Source organism: Camponotus floridanus, unplaced genomic scaffold (genome assembly GCF_003227725.1).
Source record: "Camponotus floridanus strain SB8 unplaced genomic scaffold, Cflo_v7.5 scaffold268, whole genome shotgun sequence".
NCBI lineage: Eukaryota > Metazoa > Arthropoda > Insecta > Hymenoptera > Formicidae > Camponotus > Camponotus floridanus.
Window position 1 is genome coordinate 46,309 of NW_020229401.1, and position 12,700 is coordinate 59,008.

General features: G+C 25.4%; 1 protein-coding gene across 1 annotated transcript; it reads left to right on the forward strand.

Annotated features, from left to right (window-relative positions):
- The first annotated feature begins 427 nt into the window (after positions 1 to 427).
- Positions 428 to 8,663, forward strand: LOC112638227 (proto-oncogene tyrosine-protein kinase ROS-like). Its single transcript, XM_025409475.1, has 10 exons — positions 428 to 677; positions 1,999 to 2,140; positions 2,693 to 2,786; positions 3,224 to 3,547; positions 3,726 to 4,043; positions 4,272 to 5,734; positions 6,811 to 6,915; positions 7,099 to 7,277; positions 7,543 to 8,013; positions 8,259 to 8,663. The coding sequence occupies exons 1-10, from the start codon at positions 531 to 533 to the stop codon at positions 8,604 to 8,606; spliced, it is 3,591 nt and encodes a 1,196-aa protein (XP_025265260.1). The 5' UTR covers positions 428 to 530; the 3' UTR covers positions 8,607 to 8,663.
- The last annotated feature ends 4,037 nt before the right edge of the window (positions 8,664 to 12,700 follow it).

A 12,700-nucleotide genomic window follows, 5' to 3' on the forward strand; every position in this document is an offset into this window, starting at 1 on the left:
TAATTACATATTTAATAAAACCAAAGATATAATAAATATTCAAGTGAATTCGATTACACGCTGCGTGTGCTTGAATATGGCTGAAAATGTTACAACATCTATAATTCTATAACTTCTCTTGTGTGTAATTTGATTGTGATTATTTTTTTATCGACGTTATTCTACTATAATATTAATAAAAAAGGCTAATAATAATTATATTCCTTTGTTTGCTATACAATCAAATCATTTTGTATTATTTTGCATTGCCATTTGTTCTCCTAAAAAAAATTATTTATTTTCTAAGAATTCCCTAATTTAATCTTAAGATATATATTGTGTTTCGACCATAAAGAAAAATCTAAAAACATAATATTAGAAGATAATAACTTACGATTCGTTAAAACTGAGTTTTAAGAAATTTATCGAAAATAAATTTATATATATTTGAATTAATATCAATTCGATTAACACATCAGAATTAGTAGAGTGAGAAAAACAATTAACTCAGAATTCAACGGGAACTGATTGAGTGCAAACGTTTACGAAAAATGCAAATCATGTTTGGAACAATTTTCTGTGTTTTATTGAAAGGTTTAGTATTAATAAAGGCAACTATCACGCCGAATGATTATACCACTTCAAACATCCTTCAGGAAGAAAATGTTTCCATGCGTCCGGAATTAAATTTCACGCAGGTAAGAGATATTTTCGTTTGATTAAGAAACAATTGAATGTTATTGCAGTTAGTAGTGTACCTAAACAAGAATGAAAATAAATTATATATTTTACATATAATAAGGTAAGATAAAATAAAATAATTCAATATGAAAAGAAAAGTATGTACGATGTAAAAAAAGATGGATAAAGTATATATATATATATATATATATATATATATATATAAAATAATTATTTCTAAAAATAACAATTATTAAAATTGATGAAGTTTTGTGTCTACTATCTGCTACATTAATATATACATACGATGGCACTTCAACAGATTTTTATGTTATTTTTCAATTTTTAAAAATTTTTTATTTTCCTAGATATATATATAATAATATTTATCGATCTAAAGTAAGCTTTATATTAATGTAGATTTTATTTTATACATTAATTTAGAAAGTTAGCATCATTTCTTTGTGTTTAGGATAATTATATAACGGGACAGAGCTACTAAATATCGAGATAGAAAATCTGTCTGATAAAAAAATCATTCGTTAAACATTCTTCAAGTTGTATCTATTAACGCTAATATTTCGATCGACAATATATTCAACAACTATCGCTAGAATTTATATTAATTTTTATTTGTACATATATTCATTTATATACAACTATATACACATATTCTTATCGAGACATTATCGGTTTATATTTATTATTTGCTGAATTTGTGTTAAAAATATAACGAACATTCGAAATAATTCGCGAAAAAACTTGACAAGATAATAAATAAAAGAATTTATATAATTCTATGACTAATATTTAATAACTGTAAAGAAACAATATTTTTAATCTTTGTATTCTTGAAGTACAAACATTAATAAAACTTTAGTAATATCGGCACATTTTTAAAAAGAAATATGAGTTACGCTATAATTGAATAGAGTTAACTAATTCATCGTGAGAAAGAATCAAATCGTTAGACAAAATTGTTTTAATAATTGCAAAGAGCTTTCGCTTGTACTTGACAAAGCTGTTATGAATCTTCATTGACTCTCGTTAACCTATTGATTGATTTTCTTTTTGATATGCGTTATGTTTGATATAGAAGATGCCTTAAAAAAATAAATTAAAAATAGATTTTATGATATAAATAAAACTACATCACATTTAATTTATATCATTTAGGAATGGTATATATCAAACCGGTATTATTAAGCAACCACGAACCAAAAACGAATGTCAATTTTTTGTTTAATTTTATATATTATGTAATTTATCATTAAAAGCCAGAAACAATCGCCTGAATGATATTCACTTAATTCTTTTCGTATGTTACACTTTATGAAGGATATTTCAATGTCCGAGAAAAGTGATCATCATATACTAAATTTCAAATCTGACCGGAGTCATTCTGATAGTACTGTGAGAAATGAGCGAGAAGTCGATGAAGTTATACTTGCAAATATTTCTATCATTCCAGAATCTATCGGTAAGATGCAAAAAAATAAAACATTAATAACAAAATCTATGATAAAAAAGTGTAAATATAATTTAAATTCAAGAAAGAGTGGCAATCAAATCTAAAAAGATCTTCCAGTATTGAAAAGAACATAAATTTTAATTCTGCTCTAAAAAGAAACAGAAAAGCATAATATAAACATAACATTGTACATAAAAATTGTTATAATTTAAGGTAAAATCAATTTTATTAATATGTTACTCTGTTTTAAAGCAGTCGCAAATATTATACTTCTGATTTCTTAAGCTATAGGAATTTTTCGAAAAGTACTTGTCGTTTTAGTAAAAGTTATTTATTTTTGCCATGAATTAACGATTATTTTTTTAAATCTTAAATGACGCAAAAAATTCTTATATTATCTTTTTGAAGATCAATACTGTGCTAATTTTCATATTTTGTAGTTTACATTTATTTTTTCTCTTTCCTTTATTTTCACATTAAATTGTTCTTTCTGATTTACTGAGATAATCCACTTAATCTTATATATAATTATGTTAATATGTACGATCCAAAAATCTGTAGAAAGCAGTTTGGACAAGCCAATCTCTCTCAGAGCATTCGTACAATTTGACAGTCAATTTACAGAAAAAGTAAACGACATTTTTGTGACATTGAGGTAAGAAATCTAAATTCTCAGTTTGTATTCTTTCATTTTTCTTTCTTTTTCTTAAATTCAACGACATAAATATATCAAAATGATAATTCTGTTATAATTTTGTTAAAATATAAGATGACTCAAATTTTATTTCAATTTATTATTTTAATTTATTTTAATTTAATTTAAATTTAATTTAATTTATTTTCTAACGACATCTCGAACATTGAAAAGGATCTTGAAAAGATCGAAACGTACGTATATATTATTTTTTGTTCACTCGAATCAATTTTTTCAGACATATTTTTTATATTTTTATATCTGACTGATTATTAATATAGTATGTCTCTTACTTAGAGTCTTTATTATTATTTCGACTTTTTTACGCTCTAACATCTTGCCATGTTCTTTCAGTCTTCCTTTTTATTTCGTTTTGCTAAAATTTTATGTTTTTACAGATGGAACCAACCAGAATTTGCCGATGAAATAATACAAATGTACCAAGTGCAGTGTTCTTTCTTCGAGGACTTTAAAGAAACCTGCGATGATAAAAATATCACAGCTACAAAATTGGAGCACACGGTGCACAATCTATCATCTAACACGACATATTATTTTCGAGTACGTGCGCATACTAAAATTGTTGCTGGTCCTTACACGGATTTAATCAATGTGTCGACTACACATGAAAATCCAATACCTAAATTATTATTAATCTCATTATGGGATGAAATAGAAATATTGGACGTGGATTTAAACGTTACTAATTTCGTAATGCAAGGGTACGTATACTAATAAAAAATAGTTCTAATTATCATAAATTTTTTTTAACACTAACTATAAAGTTAAAGTTATTATTATTATGCACAAGTTTATTATTATCAACATTATAGTAGGCATAACTATAAAATTAGAAATCTCGACTATAATTTTTTTATCATACAATTATAATCTTTTCAGATATAAATCCATTTTTTTTGCAAGATATGTCACTTATTTGATACAAGAACATAGAATTTATTGGAGTGACGGAAAAGATCTACTGACATTGAACATTAATGAAAATAATATCACAAAAATTGCTAGCTTTCATAATACTCTACATAATCTCTGCATTGACTGGGTAGCAAGAAATTTATATTTCACCTATCGACGGTCAAACTACTATTATATTGTAAAGTTCGACTTAACAATGTGGGAAAATGGCATAATTAAATTTAATGAGATTCTCAAAGAAGAAATTCCAATCGAGTATTTAAATGTATCACCGTCTATGGGGTACGTTTACTACTGTTTACCTGAAAAAATAATTTTCCATTAAAAATTTATGCAAATTTGTATTATAATTTTTCTATAATTTTACGAGGTTTTATAATTAAGATCACAAGTAAAAAATATAATAAGTTATTATATTATTATAAGAATTTCGAATTTTTACTACATATAAGTTTCTGTTTTTGTTAGAATAATGTTTTATAATGAGTAAAATAATTACATATTTTTTAGAATTTTATATTATATACAATTTTGGGGAGAACATTTAAAAATGATAAAAACTGATCTCGATGGAATAATCGAGCAAATTGTTTCTATAAATGCATCTTTTTGCTCTTCAAAACTTTATCATGCTGCTCGAACTTTCAAAGATATGATAATTGATAACATGAATAATAAGGAACCGTCAATTTACTGGTTAAGTGATGATTATATATTTGTGACAGACATTGACATTTCTATGTGCAATACAATTTTACACAACGAAAACATGCGTGATAACATCCTATTCAAATCTATGACGATTGACAAATCAAACATCTACATTTTACCATTTCGAAAAAATTATAAGGCCATGTTTCCATATATGTACGTTTTGAAAAAGAAATATGCAAGTCTCAAGAGCGTAAATGCAGCTGAATATGTTGAAAAGACAATAATAGAAAGATCATATAAAATGTTTTATAAAATTTATGCTTTTGATAAATCTGTACAACCATATTCTCCAGCCATATCAATGAGATGTCTGACACCTTATGAAAAAGTTTACAATTTTGAGAATGTGTCTGCAACGGCAAACAGCATCTTTGTAAATCTTCCGGAGCCGGTTGTAAAAAGTGGATGCAAAAGATATAATTTACCGACTACTATATATACTATCTCTGTAAGCCAGCATTGTGTAGACAAAAATCTCAACAAGTCTGAAGAATTCAATGTGCAGACGTGCGAGCAATATTACGAGATTCAGAACTTAATACCGTTTACAGAGTATAAGTTGAAATTTACTTTAAAAAATGTTTACTTTGATCAATTATCAATAAATCCATTCGATTCGAATGTGATACCAATAAAAATTAATTCGGGCAAGCTTAATGCACCAGAAAACATAAGTGTTTTAGTTTTGACGCCTACTATAGCAGTAGTTCATTGGATGCCACCCAAGAAATTAAACTGTGCGGACCTGACTTACGAAGTGCATTGGACGTCAGTTATATTTGTGAACGGCATACAACAAAAGAGCAAACAATTTATTAATATGCCGAAACGTATGGTAGATGGCAGATTTTTCACAAAGATTAACTTGTCGCTACCAGTACAAGATTACTTGATATACGTGCGTGTGTACCCAATTAATTCAAGCGATTTGTACAACGAGAGTTTAAGCAAGATCGTTCACATATCCTCAGAACCAAACAATATTACTTTGGACGAGGTCGACATAAATAGCATGAACATTTCATGGATCTCCAACATTAATCTGACAATCTTTTTTACACTAGAGTACAAAGATATTGCAGCAGAAAAGTGGCAAACAATGAATTATTTTAAAATGAATTATAAAGATAAAGTAATATACTATGTCAAAAATTTACAATCGGGAACTTTATACAAGTTTCGCTTGATATTGAGATATCTCGAATTTGAGGAAACTTTTATATGGCCAGCTGATGAAAGATTTATTTTTTCAACACTTGGTAAGCAAACGAAGATACTTATGTAGCACATTAAGGTTTATTGAAGAATAATTTCATTGAAACATTGCAATATTGCAAATCAAATGGGAAACTTTGCTGAGTTATTGTTATAAGCTTGTGATAAAGTTAAAGTATCCTCTTTTTGCAATGAAATAATATTACAGTGTAATATATTGGAAAGAATGTAACGTTACTGCAACCATTTAATAACATAACGTATAAAATATTTTTGATGGATGAATATCTTGGAAACATTTAATTAAATTAAAAAGCTTCATATAAATATTAGTTTATGATATCTAATATATTGCAAAATTATATTTAAACATAACATCATATAAAATAAAATGTTATATTTTTATACAAAATTGCTCTAAACTATTACTTACGAATCACTTTTTTTATTTTAATTGTTGTATATACTTTTATAATGGGTATTTTATACACATTTATATACTAGTTATAGAATTAATTATACATTCCTAATTACATTTTTATTTAAAAATTTAAATTATCTTTGAAGATTAATATCGTATTCGTACATGAAGTGAAAATATATCATAAAATATTTTGTAACATTCATATAAAATATTATCTATATTTTAATAAAAAACAGCAAGGCTTATCTGTAGCTTAGAATTATATTTACTCGATATTATTTGTGTCAATAATTCATTTGACTTCTGCAAAAAAGTAAAATTCATCGCATATATATAGACATAAAAAATGTATTATTATATTATTTTTATAGATAAATTAAAGAGTGTTATAGTTTTAAAGTGTTTTCAAAATATGAACATCATATTGCTAATATCTAATACACATTTTGTTAAATTATATTTCTACAATGTTTCCGTAATGTTGCCTTGCAATTTGTAATATTGCAACATTGTTGCAAAGTAGTTGTAATATTTTGTGCTGCACAGATATTATAATATTATGTGCTGATATTTTTTGGATATGAATAGGCCTAAAATTAAAAAAAATTAAATCTTATAATAAAGTTACAAGTAACAATAAATTTGTAAAAATATACACACACGAAGATATTAAAATTATATTTTTGCTTAATCTAGATATTCCGAGCACTCCTGGAATAATAGCGAATAAATATTACTTATTATTGACGTTAAGTTTCATGGTTATAGTTCCTATAATCTGCGTTTTCTACATTTATCGTTGTAAGTATATTTGATGTAGATGTCGACTTGAATTGTAGATTATACATATATATCTGATATAATATCTAGAGATTTACTGAAAATAGTAATTTACTTATGTAAAATTAAACAAATAACTTTACTAAAAAACAGTAAATCTTATAATACATATTATTACATAATTAAATCGAAATTTTATAATAGTGTATCGTCAACGCAGAGGTAATAATGAACAATTTTTGTCTTCAACAATGACCGATGTAGAATTGGCGATTCTACATGAAGTACCTTGGCGAAACACTCTGGATGAATGTGCGATAACTAAAATCGCACGAAATCAAATTACACTTACAAAACATCTTGGTAGCGGAGCATTCGGAACGGTAAAAATTAATTTTTTCAAATATTGTTTTAAATTAATTTTTGGATTAACAAAACAGATGAGTGTTTTCTAATAAAGATATAAGTTACATGAATTTTTTCCATAGATTATAAGTAATATAAAATTTACATGAGACAACAAGCATGCACTTTATTATATATTTTTCATTGAATTATTTAATATAAAGTAAAATATAATATTACTTGACATTAACTATACATTTTCTAATAAAGTACTCATGTAAATTTATGTGAAATATTTCGCAGGTGTTTCAAGGAAAGGTGAAGGATTTAGAAAAATCGGGCACAGAGATATCCGTTGTAATAAAAACGCTTCGAAAAGATGCTTCTTCCCATGAGAAAGAGAAATTGTTAAAGGAAGCCAAGCTTATGAATCATTTTCAACACAAACATATATTAAAATTGTTTGCCGTTTGTTTAGATGGAGATTCTCCGTTACTAGTGTTGGAATTGATGGAAACTGATCTGTTAAAATATTTGAGAGAATGTCGAAATTTGCAAGCGTCAGATTCGCCTGCTCTGCGGTTGCAAGATTTGCTCGCCATGTGCGAAGATGTTGCGCGAGGTTGTTGTTACTTGGAAGAGTTACGTTTCGTACATAAAGATCTAGCGTGTCGCAATTGTTTAGTATCTTCGAGAAATCGAGAGAATCGTGTCATAAAAATTGGAGATTTTGGACTAGCTAGAAATATCTACAAGGATGATTATTATCGCGTGGTAAGTACAATTATGAAAAAATTTAATGATTAAAAATTGAATTCTTTTTAAAATACTTTCCATTTTTTTTATCCTAATAGTATTCTGCATTGTTTCTTTAAGTAATATAGAATATAATATAGAATATAAATAGTTTTTATTTATATATAGCAAGAGATAAATGAACGTTTTTCATTTTGCACATATTCTAAAAATGAACAATTTGAACCAGAAAATTAAATTTTTGTTTAAATCATGTGTTTTAGAAAGGAGAACGTTGGTTTCCTATTCGCTGGATGGCACCCGAATCTTTGATAATTGAAATATTTACTTCTCAAAGCGATGTTTGGTCATTTGGGGTATTAATGTGGGAAATTACATCGTTGGGTGAGAAACCTTATGTTGCCAAGACTGATAAAGAAGTGATAAATTATGTACGTGCTGGAGGCAGGTTACCGATGACTCTTAACTGTCCGTCATCTTTGTACCAGTTGATGCTACGTTGCTGGAATGCAGCGGATGCTAGACCAAATTTCGAATTTTGTCTGAAAAATATTACAGCATTAAGAAAGAACATAGAGGATGCCTTACTAAGTCCAGTCGATACTATTTAGCCAATATACTTAAATTAATGTTTATCTTATTTTCCAAACAACTCAATAAATCTTAATGTAGAAAAAAAATTTCTAGGATATTTCTAAATTAATTCTGATCTGATTATTTTTAGGTTTAATCTTAATGTTACATATATCAATGAAAATTAAAGAAATTTTGTAATCTTACTTTTCACACAATTTTCATTATTTTTAAAAAATATCACATCCGTTTTCATGATTGTACAAAATCAAATAATATAATGATATATCTAATTTGTCTTTTTGAGTAATCGAAGCAAAATTTAATGATTATGATTATTTATATGTATATGTATAAACAATATTCTTTTGAACATGGGAATATAATTAATTTTCGACATTATATATGACCGATAATTACAAACTGATTGTAGAATTATGAGTGAAAGAGGAAACGCGAATAATGTCTTCTATAATTAGTTGTAAATATATAAATATAATAATATAATTATTTTTAAGTTTATAACAGTTATTATATATGAATTTTTTACATCATTCGAGATAAGTATATACATATATTATATCTTTTTATTTAATGACTCACTATATATTTAAATTATATTGATTACAAAAATATGCAGTTGTAAAAATGAATTACATTTATTGTTTTATCTTCAATAACTGTTTAATAAATCTAATAATGTATAAATATGTATTCACACACAAGTACGGTCTATCATTTCGAACAAATTCTTGCACGTACATATATTTTTATTGGGTAAAAAGTTTTTATAAATTTGTAAAATGTTTAAAAATACATCTATTATTATGCATGAATTGATAAAGAGATCTTTATATTAATGTTTATATTATTAAAAATATTCTTATGCAGAATGTCTCTTTAACAATATAGAAACATTTTTGAAAATAACAATGTACATCATTTAATATATGAATGGACTAAATATGTCACGAAAGGAGACCGAAGCAACATAGAATTATTTTCAATTATATTTCACGTAATTAAAGCGTTTATCACATTTTTTGGAAATAAAGTAATTGATTTATAGCGGGAAAAATGGGGAAATTGATTAGATGCACTAATGCACACTGATGCATAATAAACACTGATGCATAATAAACACTATATAAAATTACAATAGTAGAATTAAAATAATAAAGTAATTAATATTATAAATTTTTTTATTGTATTATATTATATATATATATATATATATATATATATATATATATTAAGTATATTATATTAAGTTAATATTAACTAAAGTTATATTAAATAAGTTATATATTATATTATAAGTTTATTCAATGCGAATAATGATAATAATAGCTCGTACAATTAATTATATTATTTATTTTAGTTATGTATGTGCTACTGTAAATTTTTACTTATTTGTACTAATATAAAAACGGTACTACGTTACGTATCGTTTGATTCAATCTGCATTATGTGAATATACAGAAAACGTATAAATCGTTGTTTTTTTAAATCCATTATTACTTTTCTTATAATCAGAATATCTCCTTATATTAAACAAATGCTTCTTATGCCAAAGAGAAGATACTTAGAAATAAATTAATAATTAAAATGTTTATAATAAAATTTATTAAACAATTATATATACATATAATTATTTTTATTTATACATAAAACTATTTTTGTTTTATATATAACTTTTTTGTCAAACAATTTTTAAAGACTTTAATTCTTTTTAAAATAACGCGAGTATCTCCGTGGAGAAAAATAAATTACAACGGAAGCAGCTAATAGAACGTCGTAGCACCACGTGATGAGATTGATCGTTCTAAGTCAATTACTATTGTGACTGCTAACCACATCATTCTAAGTCAGTTACTATTACGACTGCTAGCCGAAACGCACTATCGCCTTACTTATCGTTTGATTCAAACTGAGTTTTAAAGAATTTATCGAAAATATATGTATATATATATGAATTAATATCAATTTGATTAATACATCAGAATTAGTAGAGTGAGAAAAACAATTAATTCAGGATTCAACGGAAATCGATTGAGTGCAAACGTTTACGAAAAATGCAAATTATGTTTGGAACAATATTATGTATTTTATTGATAGGTTTAATACTGACAAAAGCAACTAACACGCCGAAGGTTAATATCACTTCAAACATCCTTCAAGAAGAAAATGTTTCCATGCGTCCGGAATTAAATTTCACGCAGGTAAGAGATATTTTCGTTTAATTAAGAAACAATTGAATGTTACTGCAGTTAGTAGTGTAACTAAACATGAATGAAAATAAATTATATATTCTACATATAATAAGATAAGATAACATAAAACAATTCAATATGAAAGAAAAAAGTATGTACGATGTTGTAAAAAAAGATGGATAATGTTTCGAAATTTTGTTTACAAATGGATGTTATATAGTATATTAAATTTAATTAAAACAGTGTTTTAAAATTTGACTGTATTATTTTGTCTCTCTCTCTTTCTCTCTTTCTCTCCCTCTCTTTTTCTATATATATATAATTATTGTTTAAAAATAACAATTTTTAAAATTAATGAAGTTTTCTGTCTATTATCTGTTATTATATTCCATACTTTCTACATTATTATATACATACGATAGCACTTCAACAGATTTTTATGTTATTTTTCTTTAATGTTTAAAATTTCCTTATTTTCCTACATATATATAATAATATTTATTGATATATAGTAAGCTTTATACTAATGTAAATTTTATTTTATGAAATTAATTTAGAAAGATAGCATCATTTCTTTGTGTTGTTAAGAATAATTATACAGGATATCCCATTTTAAAAGTTCCACCCTCATAACTTTTTTAATTTTGATTGTAGAAAAAAATGTTTCAGACAAAAGTTGTATGGTTTTAAGGGGCACATAAAACGGTGTCATTTGTTTGACATTAAAGAGTCATCTGAAAGTCATTCTTTATAAAAAAGACACATAATTGTTTCGAAGAAAAAATATAATATAATTAATTAAATAATTAATAAAATATAATATAATTAAATATAATATAATATAAGTATATAATATATAAAAATAAATTATATAATATAATATAATTTGCAATTAACAATTACATATTTTTTCTTAAAAATAAATGTGTGTTTTCTACATCAATTAATTCCTCTCATTATTTTGTACATAAAAGTATTAAGGTAAGATAATCGAAAAATAAATATTTCACAAGATATTTTACGGTTTATGTAAAATTAAGAAATGATTTCAAGCCTCATAATTCGGAAAGTACTTAATGAAAACTAATTTAATTATAGTGTTTTGGAAAACTCTCGAGATGAGTTATAAAAATATGTAAAAGCACATAGAGTGTCCCATTTAAAAAGTTGGAGGTGACTTCCCGTGGCATTCAGGTGACTCTTCAAGGTCAAACTAATAGCACCGTCTTATGTGCCCCTTAAAACCATACAACTTTTGTGTGAAACATTTTTTTCTACAATCAAAATTAAAAAAGTTATGAGGGTGGAACTTTTAAAATGGGACACCCGGTACAGAGCTACTAAATATCGAGATAGAAAATCTGTCTAATGAAAAAAATCATTTCTTAAACTTTCTTCAAATTGTATCTATTAACGCTAATATTTCGATCGACAATATATTCAATAACAATCACTAGAATTTATATTAATTTTCATTGTGCATATATCCATTTGTATACAATTATGTTCACATATATTTATAGAGGCATTATCGGTTTATACTATCGATTTATTCTATCATTTCCAGGATTTGTTTGTGTTAAAAATATAACGACAATAGAGAATAAAATACTTGACAAGGTTAAAAATAAAGAATTTATATAATTTCTAACACTGATACTTAATAACTGTAAAGAAACAATATTTTTAACCATTTTATTCTTGAAGTACAAACATTAATGAAACTTTAGTAATATCGGCAAACTTTTGAAAAGAAATTTGAGTTACAATAGAGCTAAATAACCTATCGTGAGAAAGAATGAAATCGTTAAACTAAATAGATTTAATAATTGCAAACAGCTACACTTTCGCTTGTACTACTTGCTAAAAGCTGTTATGAAGCCTCATTGACTCTCGTTAACCTACCCAATTTCGTTGAT